At 29.2% G+C, this 13711-nt stretch overlaps 3 protein-coding genes across 3 annotated transcripts; 1 reads left to right on the plus strand and 2 right to left on the minus strand.

Moving 5' to 3' along the window:
• Positions 1 to 1931: 1931 nt before the first annotated feature.
• Positions 1932 to 5843, minus strand: LOC107944813 (uncharacterized). Its single transcript, XM_041077317.1, has 11 exons — positions 5444 to 5843; positions 5093 to 5200; positions 4846 to 5000; positions 4667 to 4760; positions 4259 to 4329; positions 4078 to 4184; positions 3460 to 3581; positions 3055 to 3143; positions 2899 to 2958; positions 2368 to 2472; positions 1932 to 2244 (listed from the first exon to the last, which is right to left on the minus strand). The coding sequence occupies exons 1-11, from the start codon at positions 5589 to 5591 to the stop codon at positions 2128 to 2130; spliced, it is 1176 nt and encodes a 391-aa protein (XP_040933251.1). The 5' UTR covers positions 5592 to 5843; the 3' UTR covers positions 1932 to 2127.
• Positions 5844 to 7553: 1710 nt separating this feature from the next.
• Positions 7554 to 8709, plus strand: LOC121206402 (uncharacterized). The gene is made up of 2 exons (XM_041077318.1): positions 7554 to 8354; positions 8452 to 8709. Exons 1-2 carry the CDS (start codon positions 7697 to 7699, stop codon positions 8520 to 8522), a joined length of 729 nt encoding a protein of 242 aa, XP_040933252.1. The 5' UTR covers positions 7554 to 7696; the 3' UTR covers positions 8523 to 8709.
• A 2352-nt stretch (positions 8710 to 11061) lies between these two features.
• On the minus strand, positions 11062 to 11902 carry LOC121206403 (calcium-binding protein CP1). Its single transcript, XM_041077319.1, has one exon. It carries the CDS (start codon positions 11836 to 11838, stop codon positions 11344 to 11346), a length of 495 nt encoding a protein of 164 aa, XP_040933253.1. The 5' UTR covers positions 11839 to 11902; the 3' UTR covers positions 11062 to 11343.
• Between the last annotated feature and the right edge of the window lie 1809 nt (positions 11903 to 13711).

Consider the following 13711-nt stretch of genomic DNA (forward strand, 5'->3'; position numbering starts at 1 on the left):
GTAACCATTAATTTGCACCAAAATAAACTTAAATATTATTTATACCATAACAAATCATTACATAAATTAATATTTTCTTTGAAATCAAACTTTTTTTTTTGGATAAAATAAATTCAAAGTATAAAGGTTTACTTAGATCCAGTAAATATATAAAAACTTACTTTAAAAAAATTGAAAAGTCAAATAAATTGAAGCATTTTTTTGGTATTTTAAGTATTCATATATTGTGAAGGAGAAATGGTATATTAACTAATGAAAGAATTTTTATATATGAAATTTACACGACAAAAACGAAAGGGAAAGCCTTTTAAATTTTTTAATTATACCATTAAAGAACACTAATTGGGTCTTAATCTCTTAATTATTTAAATGAAAAACAAAGGTTAAAGTAATTGGAAGGTCCCTGTATTACAGAGACTGGATTAATTTAGTCCCTATACAATTAAAAATAATTAAATAGGTCTAAATTGTAACGGAGTTAACATTTACCGTATAAAAAATGTCTTGAAAATTATTCTTTTCAATTGCAATTCAATTATGAGCAGAAGATTTCATTTACAAAATGGTAAAAACTTTAAAGATATTAACTCCATTAAATAATAAAAGTTAACTCTATTATAATTTAGATTTATCTAATTTTTAATAGTAAAAAAACTAAATTGATCTATTTAATAATTAGAGAAATTAATTTAATCAAATTCTTATAATACAAGGACTCAAAAAATAATATATTACCCAATGAAATTAATTGCTCAAAAATCATAAATATCATATGTTGATAAGACCAACGGACCAAGTCACGTTGTTAGGTAATTAAAATTTGGAAGCCAACGGATTTATTTTATTGATTAATAATAAATCACGATATTTAGTTATCTTTTTATTTAATCTTCTAAGTATTGAATATGTTAATTGATGATTTGCAGATCAAGAAAAAGCTTGAAATTGCAAACAAAATTAATTAATCTTCTTTGAAAGTGATGTTATAAAAACTTTATCCTTAATTCAAGTTTGAGTAGGATCCAAAACTCTTTATTATTATTTTTTCACAATTTTTATTTTATTTTATTAACATGATATTGAATATTATGCAATACTCGTGAAATGTTAAACGTTAATAATAATAATAATAATAATAATAATTTATCCAATAATTATAAAACTTCAATTAATATAATTGTTAAAATAATAATTTGAAGGTTGTAAATATAAATATATTTAAACTGTAATATCTTTTGATTTAAGAATTTGAAAAGGTAATAGTATTTTAAATATTGTATTTGAAATATATTAAAATTAATTACATTGAACATCTTCAAATTATCACCCTTATTCTAAGTTGACCCTCGAATTTTAAAAATTTTAATTACATCCTTATATTCCTAAGGTTATATCAATAAAACCTTTCTGTCACTGAAATCTTAACTTTGAAGCTTTTAAACAAACTATTGTTCATTCTCTCTGTTTGTTGGTTTTACTGCATTTTTAAATTCAATTTTAAAAGTTATATGATAATATTTTACTTTTCTTTTAAATTTTCCTTTTAAATTATGTCGCATAAAATTTTTCATAACATTTAATGGTTAAATGAATTGTTTTAATAATAGAAAATTTTGATTGATATAATATCAATAGTTTAAAATTCCAATTTAAAGTGAGTATCATAAACTAAAGATATTTAGTGCAATTAACTCATAATATTATTAATGGAAATAATAAAATAGTTAATTCCACCAAACTTTAGATTGGTCTATTTCAAAACATTTTAAACATAACATTATTGTGTTAGCAATTTAAATTTGACATATTAACAAAAAAATCAATAAAACTTGGAAAAACTATTATTTTTAAAACATTAGATCCAAATTTTCCATAAAGTACGCATGTTTAAAAATTGATAGAAATTAATTCCTAACTAAAACATAAAATCCTGAATCTTAAAATTTTCAAAAATTTTATTTTGTAAAATTAAATGAACAAAAGGATTTCTTGAACATTAAAGTGATAAAAAAAAGTGCTTACTATGTGACAACAATTCTCAGAAATGTCTTAACATTGTTGAAGGAAGCTTTGTTGAGACAAAGGTACCACATAGTTCCGGTTTTTTTGACTCCGATCTTCCCTGCCCTATGATAGAATTTCGTTTTTCGTCAAGTCTTCCAATTTTACGTCCCTCGCTAAACCAATGTTTAGTAGACTAGCAACCATGGTAGGAATATCTGATTTCAAAGATGCAGCCAATGCCTGACCAAATTGATTCAATGAAAGACAACTATTAGCTTTAGATTCTTCAGTACACAATTCTGAAAGAAATGACAAGGTTTTCAATTTTACGAGGGAATTCATGGTACAATTAAAAATTATTACCTTCTTATCCTCCTCTTGTTGATGTTTAAGAACTTCTGAAGGCCATTCGTTTACCAGCTTTTCAACTTCAACTGTAATGCTCTGCTTCCTTCCATCGGATAGAGTCTGGCATGAATAAAGTTCATCTCATAAACATTATAAGACCAAAATACATTCAAGGGCACATAGAAACTAACCTCAAAATATCATACTAATAATTTTTAAATTTTTATGAACTTCTGAGGGCACATCACGTGTAACTGTCTAGTTATTCTATTAACCATGCCAGTTTTTAAGTATAGAAATGGATGAAATTTTTAATAGAAAATACCAATTTGCTCATTTTTTGAGTAAACGGGGCAAAATGCAATTTGATTCCTAGTACAAAGGCCTCCATAAGACTTTTACCAATTATCTTCCTTTTTATTTTAAATTCCATTTTGTTCTATTTTCCCCTACCTCAGCATGCTCGATACGGGTGTAGAATCCACGGGAGGATGACCTAAATTATAAACCACAAGAAGGCATAACTTGATATGATACCGGATTTACCTCATTAAGGGCTTGGATAAGAGCTGCAGCATCCTCGGGCTTGCGTTCTAGTAGTAAACCCTGAAAATGCAGAAATAACATGTATAGGTCATCAAATGATCATGTTCTTTTATTTACTGAAATCAATTTTCATACAGGCATAGAATCAAAAAGCACCTTGGCACATGCAAAACCAGTGGTGAGAGAATGCTGCTTCATTGACTCAGATCGCAGTTTCTCAATATTCCACAGTGACTCTGTGTCTCCTATTACCAAGAAATGATAGATTAATTGCAAGTACAAGGAAAGAGAAAATCATTCATCTGGCTCTCGCTTTATCTCTCTCTCTCTCCCTTTATCAGTTCCCTCTAATTTTCTAACCCTGGGCTAGAAATTCACTGCCAAAGACTATCTAAGTCTATTCAGAAAGCTGAGTAGCTTTGTAGGTCACAAGTCAAAAACCAGAATATATTCTTACCGACCATCACCACTAAGTGAGACAGTTTTAAAAAGAAATGCAAATCACAGAGAAGATCCAAAGAGATGCAAAAGAAAGGAACTAAAAACTCAGAGATTATAGACCTCTTCGGATGGCAAATTCCATCCAAGTGCCAAATGTAGTCTGTCGTAGTTTAACACCAGCCTTCATAAACCTCTTCGAGTACTTAGAGATCAACTCCCAATCATTTGTATTGTAACAAATGCTGCAACATTTAATCCAAATAAATATTAAATCAACTTAAAGGAAGCATGAAAATAATTACACATCCCTTCAACCAAAAAAAAAAGAAAAAAGAAAACAACTGCGAAAACTAATCTGTTAAGTTTGGGGCACTTATTGGAACACAAAATCGAATATTTTAGAAAATTAGTCAGCAAAAGCATAGCAGGTCATCTATTCGTACCAATATATAGCTTGTTCATTCAAAGAACAAATATCCAATACTGCAAAGTCATATAGACACACATCACATTCAAATATCTCGGATTTGATTGTCTTGAGTGTCCTAGTGCAGGAGAGCAAATAGGACAAGGATCAAACTTGAATTGAAAGAGAATGAGTCTTTCATGCAATGTCAATTATTTCATAGACTTAAAATTTTATTGCGAATAGGGAAAAAAATGTTATTAAAACAGGAATTCTTAGGGCATTTAGCAATGCAAAAGAGAAACATGTGACATAACTGAAGACTGATTTACCTGAAAACAATATCCGCAGTGCCAGCTTGTAATGGTAAGTTGTTCCTTTTTAAAAGCCTCATTACTTCCACCATGAGTTTAGCATCATTATGAGCCTTAGCATACGACTGCACTCCAATAATTAATTATAAGTTCAAAAGAATTTGAAAATTGAACAACTTGATTGATGAGTCAATTATACCAATAAATGATGTGCAGATGCAACACTAGGAGTCAGCCCATAAACATTGTGCAGCCACAAAGCTTTCTTTCCTGCATAAGCATTCAAGCTAAATCATATTCATATAATTACATTAAATAAACCAGGCGGTATGTATATATTTTAAATAACAAATAAATTTCTGCTAACTGGTAATAAAGAACTAACATTAAAACTACAGAGAACTGTTCGAGGTCTATAAAAAGACTAAATTGGTCAAACTGATTCTTTAGGTTTCTTAAGTACCCGTGTCTGAAGCACTATCCAAGAACCTTCGTAATGTGTAGAAAAACTTTGAAAAAAATTGGTCTTTGACACATATCAGCATGCCAAACTCCCACTCAAGTTAAATTAATATAGGCTTAAGATATGAAGAACAATAAGGCATACCAAAATCAATGGCTCCCACACGAGCACAAGTCTTGGCAACTTGTTGGCAGAGATTGCAATTAAAATTTGAATGAATCCGTAGGTTCGATAATCGCTGCAACCAAAAACCAGACGGTACATCCATAAACAACAAATGCTTAAAACTAACAAAACAAAGGAAACAAAGATAAGGAATATACAAATCTTCGGAGATTCTGGAGAACATCGAAAAGAAGCTTAATATCTTCACGATTTTTGCAGTTTCCGATCATTGACCATAGAGAAGCATTCGGAGGCATTGTTTGTTTAACATTTACAGATTGAAGCATGTCATCATAGAGTTCCTTAACTGCCTCTGAATTCGACAATACAATCCAAACATTAAACATAAAACAAAAAGCTTCGAAGATGATATCAAACTAACCTAAGATAGAGCAAATCAAGTACCAGTTGGATTGCTATTAACTGTTCCAGCTTCTGTCGAAAAAAATGTCCTTGAAATCATCGGATAAATTGAATGCAGAGGCATTGGATAATAACAGCTTCCATTAATCCCTGTAAATTTCAATAACTAAAAATTAAAAATACATAAACAATATTGAATTATTTATCTTCTTTCTAGGCGAGAACTAGTGAGTTTTTCTACTACTTAGCTAATAACGTAATCAATTAGCATTGAAACGAACAGGGAAAAAATAACAAAATTAAATTAAATTATTTAAATAACCAAAATAATTTCGTAATGTATTTGAGTATCCAAACGAAGTAACTAAAAAAACACAGAGATTTTGACGGTACCTGAGGAAGCGTCACTGTGAAGTTGGCATTGAAGAGAAGAGCTAGGAGATTGAATCAAAGATGAGAGGTAAAGTTGATTAGAATTGAAAAGAATTGTTCGAGATCCTAAAACCCTAGCGAGATTGCGAGCGTTCGAAAGGACTTGCATCTTTCTTTCTATTTTTCCTTTTCTTTTCTTTTGCGTTGGGACTGAGTGGTAGCTGAGTCAGGTAATGAAGCGGGTTAACTCGGCGGGTTTATATACGAAAACTCGTATGGGTTTTTCTTTTCTTTTCTCTGGAAGTGGCTGATTCAGGGTTTTAGGGAAGAAGGAAGGATTTACTTCCTTGGGGTCTTCTATGGACCTTTCACTTTTTTTAAGCATAATTCATGGTTTAACCCTTGAACTATATTATTTTTCATTTTGATACTTAATAATTTTTCCACTTTATACTTGTAACATCATTTTTATCTCAAAATTGCCAATAAAAACGTGCTAGGTGTGATAACTTTGTTGGATGCCGGTAAATTTTTTTTTTAATAAAATGGACGAAAACAATAATTCAATCATCACAATTGAATAAAAAATTTAGATATCAAAATTTAAAAAAAATACATAATTCAACGGACAATGTGACTTAAAACTTTTCTACTATAGTAATTCATTTTATGTGAAATTTAAAAAAAAAATTCATCATCTATAAGGATTAATCATTTCGTAGTTTATAATTGTTCCTCTCAATAATATTATCTCCAACACAAAGCAAAAGTGATTACTAATTAATATTGACACCTCAAGATTAAATGTTCAAGTCTTGCTTGATTGTTACTTCCTGTCTTTCAATTTATAAGCTTGTAACAGTAAAAAACAACATCACCCGACATATTACTAAGTTTACTTAAAAAATTGACATGCTTAATAATTTATTTTAGGGCATACTATAGAAATAGTTATTTTTATTTGTCTAAAATTATATTTTAGTCACTTATGTTATCATTTTGTTATGAAGTGGTCACTCTGTCATTGCCTCCCTAACGGCAATCCTATGTGGCAGTCCAAATGAGTTTTAAATGTCAACTTGGATGTCTAACTAGGACGAGAATAAATTTTTAAATAAATAAATTTAATTAATTGAAAACTTTAAATTGATTACACCTTGAGCGGGAAAAGAAAAATTGTTTGTCTCTTTTTATTTTAGTTTTCTTTTCCATTTGACTGAAAGAACTATTCTTATCCCAGTTGGACATCCAAGTTGGCATTTAAAACCCATTTAGACTGCCACGTAGGATTGCTGTTAGGGAGGTAATGGAGCTTAACGACAAAGTGATTACTTCGTAACAAAACGATAATGTAAGTGACTAAAACATAATATTTCAAATATAAGTGACTAAAATATAATACGAGGTAAACAAAAGTGACTATTTTTATAGTTTACCCTTCATTTTATTTACTAATTATGGTTTTATTCTCTTTATTATGCTAAAATTTAATATCTAACCATTTTAGTTTAATTTGACTTTATTTAAGTTATGTATTTTTATAATGTTATATTAAATTCAATTTTTTATGATTGTGATTTGGAAAGCTTGAAAATTTAATAAAAATATGTTGACGATATAAAAAATATGTCAATAGAATACTAAAAGTTATTTTTAAAAAATTATCTTCATCAATTTAAGGGCATCAATTAACTTTATATAAATTTAAACCTATTGATAGCATTATAAAATTAGAATAATTGAATAATTCTAAATTAAAAGGATTAAATCTCAAATAACGGTGACTAAAATGACAAAAGAAAAAAAAAATTACAGGATCCGAAACAATGCTTATAAAACGAGGTGGTTCTGAAGTTCCGACCGTGATTTATCATTGTTTTACGATAATCCAAGCCAGTTCAAACTAATGTAAAACAAGAAATATCATCGAACATCCTCTTGTTGAATTCAGTTAATTAGTTAAAGCTATTTAATAACAACCATTGCTACTTTTGTTCCATTAACATAAAAGTTGTTTTTAAATAAATAAAAAACTGTAATTAAGAAGTAAATTACTGTTATGTTTTTCTTTTCCCTGTATTAAAAAGGGTAGCAGTGTGGTTCTGTTGTCTAAAATCGGAATAAGCAGAAATGGGTTGCGGTAAATCGAAACACGTCGCGATTGAAAACACGATCAGCCGTAAAAATTCGATAGCCGGATCGAAGAAGGGCAAAACTCCGGAAATCGGCATCGGAGAATCAAGTAAATTACTTGAAAGAAATGCTACCTCATTAATGGAAGAGGAGGGTAAAATTGTTGTTAGTAGGAAGACTTCGAAAGCAGAATTCAAGAGGGTAAAAACAGAGAAGAGAAACGGAGATATTGAAACGGGCTGCGGTGAAACGGAATGCGACGCGGTTAAAAACAAGATGGGTGGTGAAAATTCGGGCGAAGCAAGTGAACTTGATAGAAAAACTAGCTCGTTAAGGAAAGAGGAAGGCGAAATTGTCGAACAAGATTCTATAGCGGACGATTCCAAGGTTGTCGTTGATGGAAACAGTGTAGTCGAACTCGAAACAAGCCAAGTTGATGGAAACATGAGCTTGAAGTTAATTGAAGAAGATGGCAAAGGTGTCGTACAAGATTCCGTTGCAGACGATTCCGAGATTATTGTTGATGGAAACGGTGTGATCGATAGCGTAGAATCGAAGGAACCCATTGAAGAAACAAGCGAACCCGATGAAAACATGAGCTTCTTAACGAAAGAGGGAGGGGAAGATTCCATTGCAGGCAAATCTGAAGCTATTGTAGATAATGAAAACGGCATAACTGAAAATGCAGAGCAAAATGAGGGTAATGAGAAGCTGAAACTTGGTGAAGAAACTAAAGGAGATGATACCTTGGAGGACAAGCAACTAGAAGAAAATAATGCAAAAGAAGGAACTGCAAATGGTATTGTGATAATTATTAACTGAAGATGGCATTTTATTACTTCTTTTTAATGGATTCACTGATTAAATTTAAGTCCTTAATGTTTCTATGTTTCCAGAAGAACCAGACACTGTGAAGGGAGAGAATTTGGGAAAAGAAGCAAAAACAACCGAAGAAGTTGAAGTTTAGATCCCCAGTTGTTAAAGAAGTATTAGTTATTATTAAATGAAATTTGGATGTACTCACAAAACGGGTTTTTAAATACTTACATTAGTGTAAAAAGTTTGGTAAAAATCCCTTTCTAGACCTTCTTAATTTATAAATTGAGCAAATTAATCCCTCACAAAAAAGCTGGAACAATATAATTTGTGTTAATTTTGAAAGTGAGCAATTAAAGCTCAATTTCTAAATTAAGAGAGACTGAAGAGGTCTTTTTACCAAAAAGTTTTATATACTTCAATGAATTTTACTGATTAATATTTTAAAATTCTAATAGCTGAATTTAATGATATAAAGTTATAATATACTCAAAGTCTTGTACCCTCTCTACACATGCTCAAAGTTATAATATGCTCAAAGTCTTATACAAAGCCATCTATGAAGCACATGGGTGGTTGTTGCCTTTTGCTGCAGTTGTAGGCGTTATATTGGATGTCATTTTTGGCATCAGTGAGTCACCAACTGTGGGTGTGACCACTATTAAATATGTGATTGATAATTCAACTTTATCTTCTTATTTTTCTTAATTTTATAGTATTTTTTGCATGCAAAAAATATGAATGTGTTTTTCAAGTAGGTGACGATATCGGGATTTGGACGAGTGTACACCATGCCTATATACCGCCATATAATAGAGACTCATCCTGGAGTTAAAGTAAAATACGCTTCCGAATTTTTTTTTTTACAAATACAATCTCTATAATTAACTTACCTAAAAAATTTGTCTATACCATGCAGTTCCTATGGATGTCGTATTCCAAACAAGAAATTGCAATCCTCATACTACTATGGGTTAACAAGCAGCAAATGTTGTTTGTGACTATTAAGCTCTTCTTTTTTTGATTAATTTGGGATTTAAAATTTTGAGATTATATAATTTTGGTTATTTTGTATTTGGATAGTTATTTTAGATTTAAATTATTTTAGGTTTAAGTGATTAAAATATAAAAGTTAATTTATTTTGTTGGTATTATGGATTTAAATTATCTTGAGATTTGATCTATTAATATTTAAGTTATTTTGTATTTAGATGAATTGGAGTTCTGAGTTGATTTTTTTTTATTAAATTTGAATGAGTCAAAATTAAATTCGAATTAATTGGACTAAAATTAATGGGTGTTTTACAATTTTTTTTTTTGATGAAAGGGTGTTTTACAATTTAATCATGCATGAAGGGTGTTAAATCTTTGTAGTTTTTGGACATTTAATACTTTTATTTTTTTATATTTTATTTAATAATTAAAAATTATGTGAGAATTAAATAATCAAATAAAAATTTAATTAATAATTTTATTTTATTTATCACCTTTTTTTAATCAGATATAAAATAAAAATTCAAAGAAATGTATTAAAACTGAACTATTTAATCGAATAAAATAGAATGGAATAAATATAAGGGTAAACTATAAAAGTAGTCACTTTTGTTTGCCCAAATTACATTTTAGTCACTTAAGTTTGAAATGTTACGTTTTAGTCACTTACGTAATTGTTTTGTTACAAAGTGGTCACTCTACTGTTAAACTCTGTTACCTCCCTAATGGTAGTCTTATAAGGCAGTCTAAATGGGTTTTAAATTTCAACTTGGATGTCCAGTTGCTGGGATGAAAATAGGTTTTTAATTAAATAAATTTAATTTGGACTGCTACGTATGTCATCTAAGTTGGCATTTAAAACCCTTTTGGTTTGCCACATAGGACCGCCATTAGAGAAGTAATGGAGCTCAACGGTAAAACGGCTACTTCATAACAAAATAATAATGACTAAAACGTAACATTTCAAACATAAGTGACTAAAATGTAATATGAGACAAACGAAAATAACTATTTTTGCAGTTTACCCTAAATACAAATAGCTTGATAGGTTTTATTATTTTATTCTTTTGTTATCTTTATAGAATATATTCTTCTGGGTTCTCTCGTCCACAAGTCATCCAGTGAGGCCAACAATAAATGCGAAAAAGAATCTTGGAATTATTGACTTTAATATTTTAGTTTTTTTTTAAATTACTCCTAAAATGAAAATGGTTAAATTTTGTAATTAGTCCCATATTTTTATTTTATCAATTGAAGTCCCTTTATTTTTTTAATTGGTTAATTTTAGTCGTAATATTTTTCAAATTTTGAAATTTTAGTCTTGACTCCAATAGTAATAAATAAATCTGTTAGTTAAATTTAATTACTCGTATTGTACTATGCTTATAGTCGCAATATAAATGACAAGTTGGCATAACATTATTCATATGATAATACCTTTAGTGCATTAAATTTTAGAAATAACAAAGCTTAATGAATTTAACAATTATTGTTTGATGATAATCGAAAATTTTAAAATTTGAAAAATTCAAGAAGTTAAAATGACCAAATAAAAGTAGAGAGAATAAATAGACAACTTTTACTAAAGACAAGGACAAATAGCAGAATTTAAACTAAAAAATTGAAAATAAAAACGACATAAATTTTCAAATAAAATGAGGTGAAAATGATATCTTCAACTGCGGATGAATGAAAAGTTTAAACATTAAAGTCATAATTTTTTTTTGTCTTTTTGTTGAATTACAAGTGAATGAGAAGCTCTAAAAATAATACGACTAGCGTAACATCTAAAATGATGAACAATTTAACTATTAGAGATTTTTTTTTAAGAGGGTTTTTTTTTTGCATTAAAAAAAATGATCTTACATTTCTTGCAGAAGAGAAATGATGAACAAAGACACATTCTTAGCATTTTTTTTCAACAATTATTGATTTCAATTTGATTCATCATTTCAATCCTCACCAAAAAAACTCTAAAATTAGCCAGAAAAATCAACAGCTAAAATCTTAAGCAGACCATCAAAACAAACACCTTTATCATCACCACCGCCCAATCTAATCATCGCTTTAATATCTTCATCTGAAGCCGAAAACCCAGCCCAGTTCATATAACTTTTCAAATCTTCGTGGCTTAATCTTCCATCTCCATCTTTATCCATAACCTTGAAAACATCTTCCATTACACCGTAACTTGATACCTTCTTTTTGTTATTATACCCTCCTAAAACGCGTTCGAACTCGTCGTACTCCACGAATCCGTCGCTGTTTAAATCCGCTAACGAAATCATCGTCCCGATCATTTCGTCGGCATCTTCGGAACCGTACGAAAATCCAGCGTAAAATCTTCTTAAATCGTCTCTGCTTATCTTCCCGTCGCGATCCGCGTCGAGTACCTCGAATGCCGATCTGAAATCGGTTTCCGGTGCCGGAACTCGATTTTCCAGCCGTCTCAAGTTTCTTTCCGACGGACACATTTTTTTGTTTTGTCTTTTTGGGGGGAAGGGTTTGATTACTGGCAAATAACTTGAACAATTTGGCTTTGATTTTCAAGCCATATTTATAGAGGGACGAAAGTGGGACCCCCGTAAAATTGGAGATTCTTTTAGAATTGTCAACACACGAGTGTTTTTTTTAGGGAAGATGCCACCTAAGATATTTGCCATTCGATCATTCGTATGGAGTGACGTTATGACATAACAGGTTAAATTCTGATTCAAGTCTCTAAAATTTTCTAAAATTTAAACTTTAGTCCAATTCCTCTATTTTTCAAAATTAAAAATAAATGTCTAATTGTTAACATCGTTATACTTCTTTTTTTAAATTCTGATCCATTACAATGTCATATTTTTACATGGTTAAAAAATTATTACTTTTTTTATTTTAATGGTATTAACGATTGAACTTAGATTTTTAAATTTAAAGAGGAGATAATTAAGTTTTTAGAAATAAAAATAGAGGGTTAAATCCTAAATGTACAAAGAGTACAACAACTTGGAACATATTTTAACAAAATATATAATTATTAAAATAATTTGATATATTGTTAGTAAAGTGAAGTTTATAAAATCGATATAATATTAATCAGGTTAAGTGTATTTAAAACACGTGAATTAAGTCTTAAATAGTATGCTCTTATTGCATGAAGACCTTAGATTTGACATTTTAAGAATTAACCCTCTTATATTTTAATAACAATTTCTTTTTTATTTTAACATATTAAATCTAATTTGTCCATAAAATAAGTATATACATATTTAAAATTTGATTCTCGTGTTTTAAAAATGTTTCATTTCAAATCCCAGCTGTCATGTAATGACCAAGTTGACATTAGGTTGATTGTAGGACCTGATTATTACGATACTATTATTGATACTTTGAGGATTCAATTGAAACACTTTGAAATTTAGGGGCTAATTTGAAAGATGAAGCATGATTTGGGGGGTTATAGTAAAATTATCTCATATTTTTTCTTTAGGTTTAGATGGATTTTCTTTTATGGAGATTTGAGTGGTAGGTTGTGGTCATAGGTCACGTGGGGGATATTTATAGTGTTCATTTTTGGCCTTCTATTATTGAAGAGTTTTGAGCCCCTCAAATTGTTTTTCTTTTTAACAAAGAATACAAAATTTTGACTCTTTTTTTTAAGAAAAAAATTGACAATCGAGGATGTGCGATCAACAATTCCCAAGCTTAGTTAGAGCAGGTAAGCAAAGGAAGAGACAAGGAAGCAGCAGGGTCATTCATCCCCTAAAAATTGGTAGATTTCTTATTTAGCGCTTTAAATGTTTATAAAATTATATTTTTAACTCTCAATATTTTATAATTCATCTCTCATCCCCTAAAACAATTTTTTAACATTTTCCTTGCAGGTGAGGGTGTGTCCCTTAACCTAAATGAAAAAAATAAATAAATATGACCCCTCTCAAAAATAAATAATTTAATTATACATTCTAACATAAATTTTTAATCTTGAAACAAAATTCATGACTTCACCTTCACAATATTTAAATAAAAAATGTTTACAATAAATTATAAAATTAGTTCAATTGGTTTAATTTTTAATTTTTTTATTTTGGTTTTCAACTTTTTATCGATTCACGATAATTTGCTTTAGACTCAATTATATATCATCGATTTTAAATTCAATTTATTTAGTCAATCCGACCAAATTCTAATATCACTATATTTTTTAGGGGTTATTTTTTATATAAATTATTTTAAAATAAAGTACATTCTATAGTTAAATTTGTTTTTAATGAAAAAAAAAACAAAAAAGTAACGGAGAGTCAACACGGCTCACTTGATAACCAAGTAATCAAACTTGCTACAATTCCCATATGAAAATGA

Source organism: Gossypium hirsutum, chromosome A09 (genome assembly GCF_007990345.1).
Source record: "Gossypium hirsutum isolate 1008001.06 chromosome A09, Gossypium_hirsutum_v2.1, whole genome shotgun sequence".
Classification (NCBI taxonomy): Eukaryota; Viridiplantae; Streptophyta; class Magnoliopsida; order Malvales; family Malvaceae; genus Gossypium; species Gossypium hirsutum.